The sequence below is a fragment of the Staurois parvus genome, unplaced genomic scaffold, assembly GCF_062004578.1.
Source record: "Staurois parvus isolate SC_StPar_1 unplaced genomic scaffold, SC_StPar_1.0 ptg000423l, whole genome shotgun sequence".
NCBI lineage: Eukaryota > Metazoa > Chordata > Amphibia > Anura > Ranidae > Staurois > Staurois parvus.
In genome coordinates, this window is record NW_028318219.1 from 3,182,908 (window position 1) to 3,204,441 (window position 21,534).

At 41.4% G+C, this 21,534-nt stretch overlaps 1 protein-coding gene across 3 annotated transcripts in view; it reads right to left on the bottom strand.

The window, feature by feature from the left end:
* GRIK5 (glutamate ionotropic receptor kainate type subunit 5) overlaps nt 1–21,534 on the bottom strand; it is a 535,332-nt gene that overhangs the window by 306,518 nt on the left and 207,280 nt on the right. For all 3 annotated transcript variants that reach the window (XM_089687354.1, XM_089687353.1, XM_089687352.1), the window contains one exon: nt 16,930–17,072. In XM_089687354.1, the coding sequence (XP_089543480.1) occupies nt 16,930–17,020 (91 nt within the window). In that variant the 5' untranslated portion in view covers nt 17,021–17,072. The remainder of the gene's footprint in view (nt 1–16,929; nt 17,073–21,534) is intronic.

Here is a 21,534-nt window from a genome sequence, read left to right on the forward strand (position 1 = left end):
ATCATCAAACAGCTTCAATGTCCTGTTTTTTATGATGTTTTGTATGGTTTATTTTTTTTTTTTAACATAAAATTCTAATGTGTTTTTCTTAGTATGTATCTACTTTAAGAAAGACAAAACTGCATTCCTACACATTGTTATATGACTGCCCAATATCTATACTGTATGCTGTGCTCTTTCGCTTTAAAATTTACCGGTAAGTTTGGACCGCCACTACCTGAGCCTCTTTATTAAGCCTTTAAGTTGATAGGTGGCATCACTGACCAATAAGATAGTTTGGAAGGCAGGAACATTGTGAGAACAAAGTGCTATCAATATAAATTTGGTTCCCTATATATCTGTATTTTTTCTTATGACATACATTGGGATTGGTCCAGCTTTATTCAGTAAGGTAATGTGCTACAATGAGTACTCTGAGAAACCCACCAGCTTCTATTCTGGTTACAGTAGAGTGATATGAGTTACTATAGGTCACTGCCTTACAACTTATTATTAAAGTGTTACTAAACCCAGGACTCTGCATTCACTATATCTGGTCTTCCACAGTACACAGAACATGGAAATGCAATTATTTTAGTAAATATAAACTTCAACATACCTTTTCTCATCAGCAGTTAGAGCAGTCTTGTGACTTCTATCAGTGTCCAGCAGAGCACTGGTTAAAGCTTGTAGGAGGAGTTTTCATTCTCTCCTGATTGTCCTATGAGGCTGCATAACCATGACCCTGTGTCTGGACAGCACTGATTGGCCCTGTGCTGATTACATGCACTCTCCCAAGAAAAAAAAACCTCTCTAGCAATACACACCAGACTGAGCATGTACAGCTTGCCCCCAAGGCTCTGTACTATCAGCAGATGGATTGGGGACAGTAGAAGAAGGGAAGAATAAGAGAAGACAGAATCAAACATCCTTTTTACACAATGCAGAGGATTAACCCCTTAGGTTCCACAGTGAGTATAACAAGCATGCTTTACTTCATTTACAGACTGAAAAAAAAGGGGGGAACTTGGGAGCTGCTATTGTTGTCTTGTTTGTAAAGGCGCAGACCTCTGGAACATCATTGAGGAGTGACCTGAACAGGCATGCAGCCAGTGGAGTCTAGTCTTAGTTTGTTCTTCTAAATTATCACTAAAGGGAAAGGTTTCAAGTGACAAAATGGCTAGCAATGGACTGCAGGTGCAGTGTCATTACTAGGATATGGTACCTGGGCACTGGCCCCAAGTCTCCAGTAAAGTGTTCGGGGGTCTCATGCTTAGAAGCATAGTACTAACAGACAACTTCTTGGAGTTTCATGGCAACAGCCAAAACCTCTTATAGAGAGTCATAGTGCTAACAGCCAAGTGCTCCTAGCCCCATGCCTACAGCTACAATCTCTTAGATAAGTGCTAACAGCTTGTGTCCAGGGCAGCCTTTTTCAACCAGGGTGCCCAGACACCCTGGGGTGCCTTCAGGTTCCTTCAAGGGTGCCTTGGTAAAATTCTTAAAAATTATCCAAAGACTGTATAATAGCCAGCAGGTTGATAAAGCCTACCTTTTAGTTACACAAAGCCACAGATTTTCTATTGCACACAATTACAACTTTCCAGCTGTCGGCAACAAACCAATGATGTCATCAGTTGATAAGAAGGACATTGGGCACCTGCACAGCATCCTTGCTTGCCCCCTCTTTGTCATCACTGGGGTCAAATTAGCTGAGTGAGAGAGAGAAACTGAGGGAGAAGAGAAACAACGGCATACTAGTAAGTACCAGTGTGCAAAGATTTATTTGCTTTGGAAGAATAAATAACCTCTAATATTGAGTGTCCTACATGTACAGATGTGGCTGCGTTCTGTAAAACTATTCATCTCGATTTTTTACATTTTGTAATGGGTGCCTCAAGATTGGGCAGAATTTTAAAAGCTGCCTCAAGACAGTGCTGAATCTTAAAGGGTGCCTTGAGCTTGTGCAGAATTCTAAAGGGTGCTTTGAGATGATGCAGAATTTTAAAGAGTACCTTGAATGAAAAAGGTTGAGAAACGCTGGTCTAGAGAAGTGTAGCTTTATGTGTAACAGACACATAGGCATCCCTGAGTTCAGTTCAGCATCTAGTGATGGGCAGAAAGTGTATTACAATCTTTCAGCAGATATACTGTCTCTTTACTTAGGAGAGAGCAATGCACATGGTACTAGGAAAGAGACACTGGTAGAAAGAACAAATAAAAAGAGCAAAAAGAGAAACTAGAAAACAACATGAGCCATGTTCACACTGTTTCCCTTAAGTTGGGTGCCCAGATGTTCCCTGGGTCTTTTGGAACCTCAGCAAGGCCATGGACATTGGGCATCTCAGCAAAACCTTCTTCACAATTGCTCTTGTGATAGGGGGTGGTCTTGAGACATGCTTTTGAATTTGTTCCCCTTTTCATACTTCTTTAAAAAATAGACCCTAGGCACTGTGCCAACTGGAAGAAAATAGCTGCTGAATCTGTAGGAAAGTATCTAGAGGTGGCTAGACAAAGCAAACGTAAAAGACAATTAGATGCCAAATGAAATTGATATACAGTATTTTGTTGTTGATCTCCCTGATTCCTCCGCACCAAAGTGCCTTTTGTCAGCAGGTTTGAGCTACAGATGTCCGCATTGTGCAGGATCACATGGATTCAGGTTGATGTATTGTTGACCAGATTGGATGATCCATCATGTTTTGTGATGTAAACACTGACTACACCATGACACGTGCACAACCCTCCTGTCTGCACAACCACAGACTGAGGTCAGCGGTGAAAGAATTAGATATTTGGCAGGATGAGTGATATATGAGACTTCTGCCCCCGCACCAATGACCAGAGAATAAATATCTTCCAGAATAATCAATATTCCTAATGAGGGAGGGGAGCACTTTTTTTAACACTTTAAATCCACAGAAAAGGAAAAGGGTCCAACAAACGCTAAGCTTAGAAATTCATCAGATGGACTTCTGGAAGTACATATGTACTAATAATCTTTTTAAGCAGTTCCATCTGGTACTGTGGATGAATCACCAGGGATTGGAAAAGGACAAGCTGGCCGTCACTTATATCTGGCACGGCCTGGTGTGACCACTGGGCAAGACCATTTACAAAGTCTGTCACGTGTGTACAGAAAAATAGTTTTCAGCAGATGTTATCTTTAAAACAAATCTTTGAAATGTAAAACAAGAAAAATATTGAAGAGCAAAGACTATAATTAGTTTTTTCCTAATTTCTAAAACATGCCAAGTATTCAGCTATGGAAAATTAGCTATTTTTTATAGCTGTGTAATACAGCTATTTTTGTGGGTTTTTTTATTTAAAGAATAACTCCACCTCGTGAAAAAATATAGCAAATTAACAAAATAATATATCATATACCAGTGGTCTCCAAACTGCTGCCCACTGGCCCTTGGAGCGCAATTCCACCATTTGACACCAATGATGGAGCACCATTCCCCCTACTGACACCATCAATAGGGCACTATTCTTCTCACTGATATCACCAAGGGGACACTATTCCTCCAATTAAAACCAATGATGATCCACTGATGCCAAGGCATTTTCTACTCCCACTGGCCAGTCCAGCCCCCCCAAACCTGAAGGACAGTAAACTAGCCCTTTGCTTAGAAAGTTTAGAGACCCCTGTTATATACAATTACTGCACATGCCATGTAATTTAAAGTGGTTCCAAAGTCAAAAATATTTTTACCTACGATAACTTATAACTAAAAGCAAAGCTTTTTTTTAGTTTTGGATAGAGCAGAGAGGGATTAGAATATGTCAGGTTTTTATTGCTGTCTGTGCCCCTGTTAGGGAGATTCACCCTCCCCATTTGTCCTGTTTATCATTATCAATGAACGTGAAAGTAAAAGAAAATCCTGAGAAAAGCCCAATCTCAGCAATCAGATATTCATACTGGAGGTTTTTGAGACAATACAAGGCATATTTATACTACTTCTTCCGATATTATTAGTATTCTGTATAATTTTTATACTGAGTTATTTACATCCAATCTGAAATATGCCCCTGGTGATTTACAATCATTCCTGGATCATATTAATATGCCATATTTTAGTAGCGAGGATAAGGCACACCTTGACTCTCCTTTGACGCTCCAGAAGTTGAAGTTGGCCGTGGCAAGTTTCCCTAATTGTAAGTCTCCAGGCCGTGATGGCTTGCCATTTGAAATTTACAATTAATATGGGGATACGCTTCTGCCGTTTCTCCTTCAGATTTTTAATGAGGCATCCAGGTTAGGTTATCTTCCTGACTCTATGTATAATGCCACAATAGTGATGATCTCTAAGAAAGATAAAGACTCTACGACACTTGATTTGCATCGCCCCATTTCTCTTCTTTCAGTCGATAATAAAATACTAGCTAAAACTCTTGCCAATGGATTGAATCAGATGAAAACTAGTATTATACATTCTGATTAGACAGATTTTATACCTACGTTGTCTACTGCAATTAATATTAAGTGAAATATTAAGTTAATATTAAGTGAAAAGGCTTTGGGCACTTTTTTTGCGAGTTGCATTTTTATAGTCTGTCCCCACCATTAAAGCTTTTACGGTTTTACACTATGGGATGTCCGCTTTTGTTTTTATTGTAATGCTGAATACTTGAATACTGCCTGTGGAGGAGAGGAAGATTTGCGATATTGATATAACCCCTGTGGAGGATTACCGGTTACCATTAGCAACGCTGCTTAAGGTTTATGAAAGAACATCGGTTATTATTACCACATTGCATACTGGAATAGTCCCAAAAACACATTTGACCATCCTAGAGAGAGGTGGTCATGGGATGAAGGTGAGTGCAAATCCATGTAGGGCACCAGTCTGAGCACAATGAAGCACCCCTCACCTTAATATGGAGTTCACAAGCAAGGACTGAGCACCATTGCACTTTATTCACATACTGGGACTGATTTATATTACCAGTATAAGTTATGTTTTTTTTATATCACCAAACATTTATTTATTGTCACAAAGTTTATTGCTTGCACAGCCCAAGCGTGGTCTATATGGTATCTGCAGTTAATATTAGACTTGTTTTTTTCAATATGCAAATCCCAACAGATTCCCTGGGGAATAGAGCCCTTCTTGCTATTGATGCCTCTAAGGCATTTGACAGCATAGAATGGGAGTACAATTGGGCAGTTCTTGAGAAATTTGGGTTTGGTAAGAATTTGCTTTCTTGGCTTTGTCTTTTTTATGCTAAACCACAGGTTTTGGCTCATGCAAATGGTCTTTTTTCTCCTTATTTGTTTGTTACAGTAAGGGAAAAAGGCAAGGGTGCCCCGTGTCGCCCCTTTTTTTTTGCGGTTGGTATTGAACCATTGGCATATTTACTGCACCAGACCACTAGAGTTGTTAGGTTTTGTAGAGCTCAGAAGGAGGAAAAGCTTACTCTCTTTGCGAACGACATGCTCCTCTTTCTCTCTGATACACAATCCTCCCCCCACCAGGCTATGTCCCTGATTGCTGAACTTGGAGTTTTTTCAGGATTAAAAATTAATTGGGAGAAGTCTTCTCTTCTTCCTCCAGATCCCCTTCCAGTAACCTTAACAAGTCCATTCTCCCATATTAAGGTTGTTTCTCAGTTTAAATATTTGGGTATTATGATCTCTCCTAAATAGTTGATTGTATTACCCTTAACCTGGTTCCATTGATTTCACGTTTCAGGTTGCAGCTTACATGCTGGTGTACAGTAAGTTACCAATCTCTATGGTGGGACATAACAATTTGATTAAGATGATTTGGATGTCTCAACTATTATATATATTACTTAACTCCCTATGTTGGATCCCCCTTACATTTTTTAAACTTTTGTCTGTTATCTTTAGAGATTTTATTTGGAAGAGGAAACCACTAAGGATTAGACTAGAACTCCTTCCATACTCCAGGGATATGGGAGGCCTGGCAGTACCATATCCATGGTTGTACTTATTGGCAACACAACTCCAACATTTGAACGGTTGGGAAAGCTGCTCCTCCAAAAAATCTCTTACAAATGGATTAAAGGGGTGTATAAAGGGATATTTCCACAGTATGCCTTGGAGTGTTCATCATATCTCAAATCTACATTACAGCTCCCTACTGTTTGTTTGATAGGACGTGTCTGGGCATCTGCGAAGGAGTTACTTGGTATTATTGGTTATACCAGGTTTACCCCTTGTTGTTGTTGTGGGGGCTTCATGCTTGGGCCAGAAGTGGCATTCTAACAATTTCCCATCTATGTGAAAATCCGTTTTCCAAATCATTTCAGCCATTGCAGTTAGAATTTTCTTTAGATAAAAGGTTTTTCTATCAGTATCTTCAAATCAAAATGGCTCCCTTAGCTTCTCAAATGCAGATACTCTGTTATTTGATAAAATTTTTGGGATGCGTGATTCAAAGGGCCTCATTTCAGAAATTTACGAGTAACTTTTATCTAAATTTTTGTTCAGACATTCAGATCCATGTAAACAGAAATGGGAACAAGAGCTAGGTCAAATTCCTGATGAAGTCTGGGACCAGGTTCTGCAAAGGCTCCCTCTTGTCTCTCCTTTCCCCTATATCAGTTAATGCAACAGTTTATTATCTATCAAGTATATCGGACTCCACATTTTCTTTGTAGTATAGATTTATGGCAAGAATCTTGCTGTAACAGACGTGGTCAATGGCAGGGAGACCTGATTCACCTGCTGTGGGTCTGTCCGAAGCTTAAACAATAGTGGACAGAAGTTATCCAAATTGTAATGTAACAGGTCTTTCTCTTAAAGTTGGAGAAAACTTCCTTGGTTGATTTTTACCTATAGGTAAGCCTATCATAAGGCTTACATATAAGTACAGTAAATACCTCCTAAACTTGCACTGTTTAGGAGATATTTACTGTAGAAGCAGCTGATGACATTACCATTCTGAAGGAATAGCATACCATACCATTCCTTCAGAGCTCTGTGCCGTCAACAGTGACTCCTATGTGCATGCGCAGGAGTGACATCATCGTAGCTCGGCTACTCATACTGCCGAAGTCCACAAACCCAGAAGGAAGACCAGGTGAAGATGGAAGCGCCTACAGCGGTGACAGTGCACCGCTGGAGGGTTTCGTTTTTGGGTAAAACTGTCATAATGTGCTAGTATTGCCCAAAGAATGATCATTGTTAAATGGGTTTCAGTCTCTCCCCCTATATTATCTGATTGGGTTCAATACTTGAATAAGGGTATTGCATACGTGAAACAATGCCATGTTTAAATTTGAACATATATGGAAATGCTGGTTAGAGGTTTTTTTTTGTCATTTAGAAACCATGTAACTGATATGTACTTTTTGTAGTTTATTCTTTATAATTTCTTTTAATGGATCTGTGGTGTGATGGGAGGGTATGCTGTTTTCTATGTATTATTTAAGTTGTGTCTTTTTGATTGTTATTTGTATATATGTCTTTTATTTTCATGGGAAAAAAGGGAATTTTTTTTTAATAAATATAATCTGATTTAAAAAAAAAAAAAAGTAAGAAAAAAAAGAAAATCCTAAATTTTGGGTTGTCCCTATAACAGAAATTGTAGGTCTATTAGACCACAGATCTCTCCTCTGGCCAATGCAGCTGATCAGACACAGATCGATCTGATCAGCTGCTTTTCTGGTTCCTAACTACAAAGTAAACAAAGAGCCAAAACCAGAAGTGACAATATCCTCGTCACCTCCGGTTTCTGGGGTCACCGAGAGAGAGGAAAAATGTCAGTTCCTCTCTGTTCTCTACTGCAGATGCTGCCGGTCAGATTGGTCCCAGGCTCCTGATCAGATGGGAGAGCCCCTGGAAGATGACAGTGGTGGAAGGGGCTCCCCCCTTCCGCCGCCTGCAGAAGTTATTGAGTGGCTGTTCAGCCACTTGAATCACTTCTACTTTAAAGGGCATCAGCTGCTTTAAATTATGATACCAGGATGATACCTGCAGATGCAGGCGTCATCCCGATATAACCACATCACTACCAGGACACCATATGACGTCCACCCGGGGAAATGGTTAAGGTAAAAAAATCCCAACAAGTTGTTTCCACCCCCATGTCCCCAAACACTTACCTAGATCCTCTCACCAATCCAGCGCTGTCCCTCTGCAGCACTGCTCTTGCAACTGAAAGTCAAACAACTGTGAGGAAGGATTGGGGGCATGGCTTACCAGCACTGTGTGTGTCTATGGCCCACATGGGTGTCCACACGGGTGCCCCCTTAACACAGGGCTTGCTGAGGGGGCACCTGGAGGAAGAAGGAGTAGCCAGAGCCAGCGGGGGACTCCAAAAGAGAAGGTAAGTATAACCCAGGGGTGGACTGACCATTTGGAAACTCGGGCACTGCCCGAGGGCCCGGGGTCAGTAGGGGGCCCCATGAGATGCCCCTGGTACCTTTTTCATAGGGTTTTTTGAGTTTGGGCAAGGACACAGGGGCCCCATGATGCCCTATTGCCCAGGGGCCCCATGAGTTGTCAGTCCGCCCCTGGTATAACCTCTTTTTTATTTTAAAGCAGAAAAAAATAATAATAATACTCTTTAGTATTCATTTATTGTTATTAAAAAATGAACTTTCATTTTCAACCTGAAGCTGCTGTAGTTTTCTGTAAAATTCAAAGCAATATGGCAACCTAGAGGTGTACAGTGTACAGAATGTACCCAGAAATGTAATTTCCTGCTTGTGAGATTGGCTTACTGATCAAAGCTTACCTAAATTTACAGTAAATTTAAATCTGCTACATACATTTCGGGGGGAAAAACAAAAAAAGGTGTGTGATGACTTCTAGACAGTATGCTGTCTTATAGGGCTAGTGTGCAGATTGTTCAAGCAACACATTCACACACTAGCAGCTGTTCCCCCTGAGTTTCTTTGCATATCTTCTAATGTTTCCCAGTGCCTCCCAGAGTTGTCTCTATCACCCCTTGTGTTCTCAATGTCTGCCCAGTCTTTACCCAACTCCTGTGTGTCTGAGTGACCCCAGCAATCTCCGTTTTCTTTGGTTTCTAGCTTGCATCCAGCCTTCTGTACTCCAGCCTTGTTTCCTTGCACCTGCTCCTATGAGCCTGTGTTCCCTGACCAGTAACCTGTTGCTGTGACCCCATGCACTGCCAGCATCTAGTCTTTTCTCACCACTGTGTCTCCATCTGCACTCAATGACATGACTTGATTCTCTGCACCAGTATGTTTCCCTGTGAGTCCCAACCAGCCTCTCCTTATCAGCACCCGTGCACTCCCAGCCTGTGTTTCATGTCCATTCACTTTTGCTTGTACTCCTGTGTTACTTGATGACCAGTAATTCTACTGCTCCAGCTTGGCAAAGGACTGTCTCCTGATCACCGTTGAAGCCTGCTCATGTAAATTGGATGATAACCACCTGGGTTTCATGGGGCCCCCTACTGACCCCAGGCCATCATGCAGTGCCCGAATATTCGAATGGTCAGTCCGCTCCTGCTCCCCACTGTAGGTGGTGCTGAGCAAAACGGCAATGCAGAAGAGGAAGGGCGTTGTGGAGAACTTAGGTCCTCTATGATTTCCTTAGTCACTTGGCCGCAGCTGTCCAGTTGGACGCTGGGCCCTATGTGACCTCCACAGCCATGTTAGGTGAGGGCAGAGCTTAGTTAAGCTGACCCTCTGAATTGGCGCACATTCAGGAAGTGGGTATTATAGGGACAGGTCCCCCTTCTGTTAGGGACAGCATTTAGAGGCAGGGAATGGTTCTGGAGGAGTATGGAAAGTGTAGGGACTACACTATCTCCACTAAGGAAGCCTTCCATTTGGGTTGCACCAGCCAGGCTGAATTTCTGCTCCTTGTTGTAGAAGCTGTCAGCATTGTTCAAGCTACCGAATCATTGCTGTGTATCCTGAAAGTTGCCAGGGGAGGCTGTGTGCACCCACTGGGCCAGGTTGTACTTTGTTCAAACGTTTACAATATTTAGTTCATATTATTTGGCCTCTATGGGATCTCTGCTGCCGGCACACCATGCTGAAACCTGCTCACGTGTTTAACCCATGGCTTTCACCACCAACAAGTTCTGGTCGGTCACTCTGCCCCTAGTGGCAGTGGATTCCCAATTCATGACAACTGTTAAAGCTGCAAAAGGGAGGGGCAGCCTTAATAGCCAATCACACTCTGCTGATGAGCACATGTGATGACAATGAACAAACTGACAGAAGAAGAAAGAAGATGACCTAATCTATATGCTGCTCTTTTAATGTCTAGTTACAGGCTGGGGGCAGGGAGGTGACCAGGCTCAATGCTTAACTGCAGTACAAAAAAATAAGGTTGCCAACCTAGCTTTGCAGTCCAGCAGGGCTAAGGTAATAATAGAACTGGGAAAAAATACAAATCCTTTGGCAGGTAAAACAGCTTCCATACTCTGTATGTATTTAAACAGTATATTTCACTGTTTTATGAAGTCCAGGCTCTATATCAAAGCTGCATAGAGTCAGAAGCTTTTGTGTCTAACCTCTGCAGATAATTATTCAAAATGTATTTTATTTGTAGTCATAGAGCGTTGACATATTAGGCAGCAATTTACAGAGTACAGCGATCCTTTCATATTAGTCCAAAATGTCTGCACTCACAGCAACTACATTGTCAGTTGGTAATCTTAATTTAAAACCAAGAGACCCAGTGGAAACATCATGCTTTATGTAATTAATAAAGTGCTGCACATTCAAATGTTCTTTTTCTATGAAAAAAAATCTGTTTTGAAGTTAGTCTGGGCTATTTCAACTGAAAATATGATGAGAACATGAATTAGCAGAGGTTACTGTCAGTGAAAACAGCATGTAAAAAAGGATCTTTGGATCTAGAGATAGAGGCAGATGAAGTTATATGTAAATTGTGACTCAACTTTTAAAAAGCAAGCTTGGCCAACTCCTTTCCACCTACTGAGCCTCCTTATTAGCCTAATTGGCAGCCTTATTGACCAACAGGGAGGCTTAGGGGGTGGAATAAAATAAAAACAAGAAAAAAACTGATGGATCATCAATACTGAATCAAAAAAGCTTTCATGTATTCTTTGAAGGTTCTCATTTATGCAGGTCATGGCATAGTCAGTAGTTAGTCACAATCAACTGGACTTGTTTTATATTTTGAAGATGCTTTTCCAAGCCACTTCTAATGAGCATCATGAAGATACCCCAGCATTTAATTCCATACAGGTAGCACCAACACCTTAAAGTGCTAGTTAACTTGTTTTTGATTTTTACCTACAGGTAAGCTGATAACAAAGTTTATCTGTAGGTAAAATAAATATCTCTGAAACGTGTAACGTTAAGGAGATATTCCATCAGGCAGCAGCCGGTGATGTCACCGGCGCATGTGCTCTGAAGAAATGGCAAATGCCCAGGGTTTCCGCACGCATGCGCTGGGGTGACATCATTGCGACCCGGAAAGGAAGACCAAGTGAAGATGGAAGCCCTGTCAGCTGTGACAACACGCCACCGGAGAACTTTATTTTAACCACTTGAGCTCCAGAGGATTTACCCCCCTTAATGACCACGCCTCTTTTTGCTACTCGGCGCTGCACTAATTCAACTGATAATTGCGCGGTCATGCAATGCTGCACCCAAACGAAATTTACGTCCTTTTTTTCACACAAATAGAGCTTTCTTTCGGTGGTATTTGATCATCTGTGCGCTTTTATTTTTCACGCTATAAACAGAAAAAGCCAAAAATTTTGAAGAAAAACAATATTTTTTACTTTCAGCTATAAAAAATATATAGTAAACTCAAAGTTGGTTATAAATTTAAGCCAAAATGTATTCTGCTACATGTTTTTGGTAAAAAAAATCCCAATGAGTGTATATTGATTGCTTTGTGTGGAAGTCATAGCGTCTACAAACTATGGTCTAAATACTGCAATTTACGCCATTTTTCTGCTATACAGCGCTGCGCTAGTTTAACGGACAATTGCGCGGTCATGCAATACGGTACATAAATTAAATTTACATCCTTTTTTTTCCCACAAATTGAGCTTTCTTTCGGTGGTATTTGATCACCTGTGCGGTTTTTATTTTTTGCGCTATAAAAAAAAAACAATACGTGTAAATTAATTGGTTTACGTGAAAGTTATAGCGTTTACAAATGGCGAGAAAGATACTGGGATTTTTAGTTTTTTTTTTTATACTAATAATGGCGGCGATCAGCGAATTATGGCAGTGACCAGCGACTTATGGCGGACATTCTGACATTGGGGGGTACTGACTTGGGGTCACTGACATCTCCAAAAATACTAATACAGTGATCAGTGCAAAAAAAAAACCACTGACTCTATACTAATGGCACTGGGGAGGAAGGGATTAACTTTATTTTGCAGGGAAGGGTTATCTGAGTGAGGGGAGTGTTTTACTAGGGGGGCGGGGGGGGGTGCTGCACGGGACACTGCTGATCGAGAGAGAGAAACTCTTCTTTCTCGATCAGCTCGTCCTTGAGCTGTCAGGGAAGTGACAGACAGCAGAGCTACTGCAGCTGTGCTGTCTGTCACTGTTTGCCGCCAATCACCGGGAAACAGCTGGTAAGGACCGGCTGTGACCCGGCGACTGACATCCGCGGCGGTGATCGGTGGGACAGATAGGGCGGCGGCGCGCCTCGCGCCCCCTATCTGTTTACAAAACATACGTTTTAAAACGTGGTTTTGCCTGCCCGTGCCGCCCTGCCGCCGTATTTATACAGTGGCAGGGCGGCAAGTGGTTAAGGTAAGTTTTTTATAATGTGCTATTATCCAGTGCATACAAATACATTATGATATTGCATGGCAGGGGGAAAACCTTTTTTTTTTCCAAGCTTCACTACCACTTTAATCCAATCAATATGAAATGTGAAGGTGATTGTCCAAAAACAAGATGGAAAGTGTAAAAGTTATGAAACCACTCTGTTCTAGTTACATAATCCCATCCATGGTGCCATGACTTCTGCATAGGCCCTAATTCCTCGATTTACAAAGCTAAAGGTAGAAATTGTTGTCAATATGCCAGTGTAGAGATTACATTACAACTAGTGGTGCACTGAAATGAAAATTCTGGTGCCGAAACCAAAAACAAACATTCAAAATGCACTTGGCTGAAAACCAAAACCGAAATGCACAGTTTTTAAAAATGAATATATATTTTTTTGAAAAAAATACACTGATTAAAAAAAACAAAAAAAACAATATATACCCACATTTTTTTGTAAAATATGGAAGAGGATGTTACGGCGAGTAAATAGATACAAAACATGTCACGCTTTAAAATTGAGCACGCTCGTGGAATGGCATGAAACTGCAGTACTCAAAAATCTCCATGGGTGATGCTTTAAAAATTTCTACAGGTTAGTAGTGTAAAGTTACAGAGGAGGTCTAGTGCGAGAATTATTGCTCTTGCTCTGATGTTCGTGGAGATACCTCATGTGTGTGGTTTGAACACCTTTTACATATGTGGGCATGGCCTACATATGCGTTCACCACTAGGTGCAAGCACAGGGGGATGGGGGCACTTTAAACTTGTTTTTTTATTATTTATTTATTTAAACAAAATGTTGCACTGTCCCTTTAAAAAAAAATGTAATCACTTTTATTCTTATCACAAGGAATGCATGCATCCCTTGTGATAGAAATAATTAGTGACAGGTCCTCTTTATGGAGAGATGTGGGGTCAATATGACCCCACATCTCTCCTCTGCAATGTAAAGCATTAGATTAAAAAAAAGCATTGATCCAGTGCTTTAAATAAAAAAAATTGTCCAGAATTAGCCAGAAGTGACATCGCTCCGGTCCTCCAAGGGCATATAGATCACTCATCTCTATGCCCAGCGCCGGATTTATGATTTCTCAGGTAAGGCTGAGAACTACCAAGCGGCGGCCAGTGGTGGTGAGGGGTGGTAGTGACAGCGGGCGGGCGGAGGCTAGGGGCGGGGTTTTTTCAACACCTGTGCTTTTTTTTTCATTTCAGCCAACAGCCGAAAAGGTTGTTTTTCCACCGAAATTTCAGTGCATCCCTAATTACAACTGTGGGGGCCTTTGACATCATCTGTCATCACCCACATATACTGTAGTGCTGTTTTAACATCTCTACACCAATGATCTGACAACGATTCATGCCTTTACCTCATGTAAATTGAGGAATTAAAATCTATGCAGGCTTCCTGACACCAAGGATGGAATTGTATAACTAGAACAGGGTGGTTGCACAACTTTCACACCTCTATCCTGTTCTTGGACAATCTACACATTCAATGGTAACTGAATTAAGATGTTGGTGTTGTCTATGTGAATACTGGGCTTAGAGAAGGTAAGAAGATCTTCAACATTACAGAACAGGTTCAACTGAATGTGACTAACACTACTAGCTTTATTTTTATGCGTTCATAGAGCCCTATACTAGTTCATTTAAAAATGTGCATGTGTCCTTAATAGGTCTTAATAGAAAAAACATCTTCCTGTGGGCTTGCAAGTAGATGGCTTTTCCCTTAGACCCATTAGAAGTGCCATCTCGGAGGAGCTCTTACATTGGGTCATGACATGTACTGATCTAATGTATGTAAAAATGGATTTTGCAGTATGGGGAAGGTAATCAAAGCTAAACTTGTTAGGCTGGTCATAGATGACTCTTTTTTTTTTTCTTTCAATTACCCAGAAGGCTAATCAAATAACACAAATTGGGGTGGATAGAGGAATAAACTGATCAGCAGCTGCAGCCATCAAGGAAAGTTTGCCAACATTACAGTTCGACAGAACTCAATCTAATGATTGACTTCTGTGGAATGGGGAATGGCCATACATGGATTGAAATTCAACTGGTCCCTGCTAAACCATCCAAATTTAGATCCATCTATGGTCAGCTTAAAGTGGTTCTACAGGCTGAAGGATTTTTAGCTTCATGCACTCTATGCGTGAAGCTAAAGACCTTCTGTATGCAGCTCCCCACCCCCTAGCCCTCCTAGTACTTACTTGAGCCTAGTCTCGATCCACCAATGTGCCAAAGAGCAGAGTATCCCCCAGGTCTCTCTCTCTTTATTGGCTGAGAGACAGCAGCAGGACCCATTGGCTCCTGCTGCTGTCAATCACACAGTGAACAGGGCATTAGAGCGAGCACACACCAGTGCCCCCATAGGAAGTGGCTCTCAATGGGAGCACACGATAGGGGGGAGCCAGATGCGCTGGTGGGGTACCCAAAAAGAAGAGGACTGGGGCTCCTCTGTGCAAAACCACTGCAAAGAGCAGGTAAGCATAACATATTTGTTATTTTTTTAAAAATAAGATTTTGCATCACTTTAAGATTGTTTAAAAATATACCTATTCTTAAAGAGGTAAGAGGTCCCCCAAAGTCTGAAATTTTCTGTTTTGTCACTTCACACACTGCCTATCATTTCCTGAACCTGCATAAAATTGTCAACTAATAGAGTTCTGAAATTACTTACATTCCTCTAAACCAGCCTTTCTCAAGCTTTTCAACTCAGAAAAACCCTTGAAATAACTTTCCGGTTTCAGCGAACCCCTGCTAAATCTACTATATCTACAACTCATGGTACATTAGTGTGATGGTCATTGGGAAGAATTACTCCATTGCACAAAGCTAAAAAAGATCAATGGTGTCAGTGGGAACTTATCTGAGAGGCAGAAATTGGTCATTGCTTAATGAACCCCTAGCAAACCTTTGGAGGAACCCTAAATTTCTATAGAACCCTGGTTGAGAAACTCCGCTCTAAACTATGTACAATGTCATTTAATAATGTTATGTTATCTCAAAAAAACTAAAAGACAGTGTGTGATCAGAAAGATGGCAGGATTGCAACTGTCAGACTTCAAAGTGACCAGTTGTTTTCTTCCTCTTAAGCTGAGGAACCTCCTTCAGTACCTAGTGAGTTCCGTGTCAATGACCCAGTAGTTAGGCAAGTGTAAGGATGACAGCCTTGAAATGTAGACTCCTGGGAGCTTCTTGCATTGAGGTAAGAAATGTTCAGTCACCTTACAGCACCTTTTTATAGCACAATAAAAACATTGGCTCATATAGTTTGGGAAACTTTTATTTTAAAAGAAAAGTATTGAGGCATGTGTGCCTATGCAGTAAAAAGGGCATTTGTGAGGTCAGACTGATGGTGGATGTGAAGACCTGGCTCACAGTCAGCGTTCCAGTTCTTCCCAAAGGTGTTCATTAGAATTGAGGTCAGGTCTCTGTGCAGGCCACTCCATGTTCTCCACACCAAACCCATGAAACCATATTTTTATGAAGGTGGCTTTGTGGACAGGCATACAGTCATGCTCAAACAAGAAATGACCTTTCCCAAACTATTCCCACAAGGTTGGAAGTGCACAATCGTCTAAAATGTCTTTTAATGGTGAATCACTACTAGTACCTGTTATCGAAAACATCTGAACTCAATAATTTGGAGGAGTATCCTGATACTCTTGGCTATATATGTAGGTGTGATGGTCAAATGTCTACAAACTGTGGCTATATATAGTAGAAAATATAAGTACACTTAGTAGAGATACACAAAAGCCACACGACCCTCTTAGAAAAAAAAACCTCCCTATTTCAAAAAACATTAATAGCTATGTCAAGCTGTTTAATTATAAAACCAGGTTTAATGTTTTTTTTTTTTTGTTTGACTGCAAAAGGCTCAAAAAACAGAAAACAGAACAAAAAAAGTGACTGGTAAGGAAGAGGAAATCAGTATAGTATGCGGGGAAGCTGCACTTACATGTTGACCCAGTGACCTCAAGAACTCAGGAACCTTTGCACCCTCTGCACCCCTTTTAGCCATCCCCCAGTTATTTGATTCCAAAAGAGGACTTTTCCCACCAAAACATAGACAGTTGGCAGCAATCACTGCACTACCAAAAAAAAATTAAATTATTCCTTATGATACAGAAAGAAGCTGTCGGAAGAAGAGCAGACGATGTGCAGCTGGCTGATATTAGTAGCAGTTTATAAAGTAAATATGTCACAGGCACTTACCGACACGTAGAGATGACAGTAGCGGGGCCCCGGGGGAGGTGAGACTCAGGAGCAGTAGGAGGAGCGGAGCTCCCAGCTCAGGCTGCAGCATCTTTTTCTACTCCTCATGGAGACGGATCGAGGCGCAGCCACGCTGACACCACCTGTAGGGGAAAAAGAGAGATCTTGTAAGGACAAATAGCAGCATCATTCCAAAGGGAGCCAGAGAGATCAAGAACATTAGAAAACTGAGATGTATTTCCCTCATCGACCAATAAAATGCTTGCTGGTATTTTTCTAATGCAGGTTGGAAAATTAGAGAATGACCGTTCCTTGTGCAGTATTGACAAGGAGCCTTGACTTCTGGGAGCATTAAACTTTATTGGCTGTGCAAGTTTTATCTGTTACAAATTGTTTATACTTAATTTTGACCTGAGTTTTGTGATGTGGTGGTGAGCTGGGATGTCTGTATGTAGTATTGTGCTTGGATTTCTGTTTAATGTGGTGCTGGGATTATAGATACTGACCTTTAAGGCAATTGCAATCAGACCAGTTTTCCGCCTGCCTTTAGTTATTTGGTCATCCCAGTTTAGAGGAGGTACTTGCCTTGCCAACATTTGTACTCTTGTGTATGTTTTACGCCTCTAAAGTAAACCAGTGCTTTGTCTATTTAGGTTTGTTCATATTTCATCTCTAATGTAGGCCATACATGGGTTGAATTCCAATAGAATTTTCGTTCAAATTTTGCACCATTAGTAGGCCACAACATTGGCCGATTTTTGTGCGGCCATCGAATTTGAGTGATCGGGCATGTTAGAATTTTTTTTAAAAAACAAATTAATTTCTAATCAATGATGGGAAAAAAATAATCGAAAAATAAATGAGCATGAGCTGTGACCTGGGAAGAAAAGAAGATTCCCAGCTATGAAAATTCTTTTCTTTAGTAACATTTATTATTATTATTATACAGTATTTATATAGCGCCAAAGTTTGTTCAGCGCTGTACATTGTGGGAGACAGTATATGAGACAATACAGTAACAATACAATACACGAGGGGTTCCAGGGCCCTGCTCCTTGGAGCTTACAATCTAGGAGGGAGGAGTTAGTGGTACAGGAGGAAATGGCTGTGGGGGTCGGAGTGGTAGGAGGAGTGGAGGAGATTAGCTGTTAGGTGAGGGCGTGGTAGGCTTCGCTGAAGAGATGGGTTTTCAGGGTGCGCCTAAAGGTGAGGAGGGTAGGTGACAGTCTACATGAGGTGAAATTGAAGGCTTAGTTGGTCGAATTTCAAAATCAATGGCGGTACCATAGGATTACAAAACACACAAAATTTTTGATTTTCTAAAGAAAATTTGTTCAGAATTCAACCCATGTATGGCCTGCATAAGGTTTACAACCACTTTAACTGTCCAGACCTTAAAACCTACATTAAGCCCTAGAAATAGTTATTCAGCTATATAAACATTGTACTATTTGTTTCCATTTTCATAATCTTACCTCTAATTTCCTGCTATAGTGGTTGTGAAGTGTAAATAAATATGGGTTTGTAATCCAATGGGCACCAGAGTTTGGAATGGTGCCTCTGTAATCTATAAGACCTGATCAGGCACACCCCTGCTCTATATCTCCACACTACAGGTCTATGTGATGAGAGGTTTGGCAGTTACTCATCCATGCCAACAAAGAGCACTGGAGGGGGAGGGCAAGATGTACATTTATAATAAGAGAGAAAATACAGAAAATACTTGCTGATGGGCCAGAAATATAGTATGCTTCTACCTTTCCCTTAGACATGATAACACAGTGGGGTTGAGTCACTAAAACTGGAGAGTGCAAAATCTGGTGCAGCTCTGCATAGAAACTAGTCAGCTTCTAACTTCAGCTTGTTCAATTAGACTTTGAAAAAAAAACCCTGGAAGCTGATTGGTTTCTGTAGAGAGCTGCATCAGATTTTGCACTCTCCAATGTTAATAAATCAAACCCAGTCTCTTTTGAGTTTTGAAATCCTAAGCACATGGGGGTTATTTACTAAAACTGGAGAGTGCAAAATCTGGTGCAGCTCTGCTAAGAAACCAATCAGCTTTCAGGTATTATTGCCAAAGCTTAACTGAACAAGCTGTAGTTAGAAGCTGATTGGCTACCATGCACAGCTGCCCCAGATTCTGAGTGCACCAATTTTAGTAAATCTACCCCATTGCGTCAGCCCTGCCTAAATCATTTCTGATGGATTACGAAGAATGCAGCCCTTTCTTCATCTCCACTACCCTCCTCATCTCATACCCCTCCTTGTGCACAAGTAGAGAGCACAGGAAGTTGTCAACTCACAGGAATACTGGGAAAATCAATAGGCATTTTTTCCACTTATGAAACAGATATAAAAATAAAATAAAATTATGAGATAAAATGTTGCAAATTGTAGTATTCTGGAAACTACACCCTTTCACTGCCAGAATCATTTTTCCGTCTAACACACATGCTTAAATGGCGATTTTGTACACAAAAACACACTTAAACCCTTCTGAAATAGAGAACTCATAGAATCAAATGGTGTTAGCTGCAATTTTTTGTGTTACATGGTTTATCAAGCCTATCATTTTATTTTAAAAACACACTCAATGATTTTCTTTCTGACTGATCCTCTTGTATCCCTGCCAACCATGCTTCACTCCCTCCAAGAGTTTGGGGCACTCTCCCACTTTCAAATTAATCTCTTTAAATCCTCAGCCCTCAATATTTCAGTACCCTAAGATGTCCTTAACCATCTCTGCCCTTCTTTCAATGGCCTACCGACACGTTACCTGGGAGTCAACATCACCCCTGACCCTGCTACTCTCAACTTGGCCAATTTTGAACCTCTGATTCATCGCATACGCACAGATTTGCTCCACTGGCACTCCCTCACCATTACATGGTTTGGGTGTTGCAATGCAATTAAAATTACCTTACTTCCCAGGATCCTTTACATCCCCCCCAGGCTCTCCCAATTTGCCTGTCACCCTCATTTTTCAAAAGGGTACATACCTTTTTTGAGAGTTCATTTGATCCCATAGGAAGCCTCACCTCCAATTCCAGCTTCTCCACCTTCCCAAACGCCGGCTCAGAATTGGCCTCTCCGATGTCCGAGCCTATGATAAGGTGGTTCACTTAACTAGGCTCGTGGACTGGCATTGTCACATAGAGGCGAAGCATTGGGTGGCAATGGAGTTGGAAAACTCTCAGGGCACTGAATCTCCTTACAGTTGCCCAAAGACCTAACAGACCACCCCACGCTGGGTAGCATTTTGCTGATCTCACGGGAGACCTTCCATAGCTCCTCCGTCTCCCCTTTGCTGTTGCTTATGATCCCCTTGTTGAGGAACCTGGAGTTTCAGCCGGGACTAGATAACCCCCAGTTCAGACAGTTGACGTCCTCTAGACGTCTTCATCTCTGGGACTTCCTGGGACCAGATGGTACTCTCTCTCCCCATGCGTTGGCCTCCACTGCGGAACCACTGCTAGACTTTTGGAACAGTCTGCAACTTAGACATTACCTCCATCGCAGCTCACGTCCCCCAGCTATTCGTCACCACCTCACAGAGCTAGAAAACATCTGTCACAAAAGGGAACCAATTTGTCATTGTCTTTCCATTCTTTATTCAGCTCTAATACGCCCGACAGAGAGTTTCACTCCAACCTATCTCACTAAATGGACGACTGACTTGTATGTCCATTTAATTTTACACAGAAATCCTCCATAGCCTCCAGTGTCCGGGAGACCAACTATAAAATTTTGAATAGGTGTACAGGGTTCCTACGACAATACATTGCATTAATCTCCAGGTTCTATGCTGGAGATGCAACTCTGACTGGGGCACCACTTTGCACATCTTTTGGGCTCGCCATAAAATTAAACCCTTCTGGCGGATGGTGACTAGCACTATCAAACATCTTACAAGTGTCAACATCGTGGACAACCTGGACAACTTGGCAGCGTGCCTGCTGCACCTCACCGACTGCCCAATAAAGAAATACAAGGCTTCCTTGACCATGGTAGTATTTTGCCTATACTGATGCCTACTTTCGGGAAATCTCCTCCCGAGACCAAGTAGTATCACTTTGACCACATCCTGACCTCGGGCAAGAGAGACAGTACTCTCTACAGCTTTATGCCATTTTTTTCTTTCCATGCGTGTCTACCCTTCTTCTTTGTATGTTGGTTGTTGGTATCGTCTTGTCTCTCCTTACCCCCTACCCATTTCTTTCTATCTCTTTCTTTCCCTTTTTTTTCTCTCCACTCTCTCCTCTCGCCTCGTTCCCTGTTTTCCCCCTTTTTTTTTCCGTATCCCAATCCTGTCACCTATCTTATAAAATTGGATACTGTGGTTTTCTTTCACAATGCAGTGCCTATGTGGCGCTTTGTTTATTACTTAGTGTTTCCATTTTTGCCCCTCGAGATTCCCTCGGTGATTCTGATTCTTATCCATTTATGCTAAAACAAATTGCAGTATGCAGTTTCTAGTACCCGCTCCTCCTTGTTCGATATGTAATCTTTGTAGTTGGCCCAAGGGCATCCCAGGTTCCGTTACTTGTATCCTACCTTTTCATTATCCATGTGTATATACTGTATCATGCAACTTTTGCTAAAATA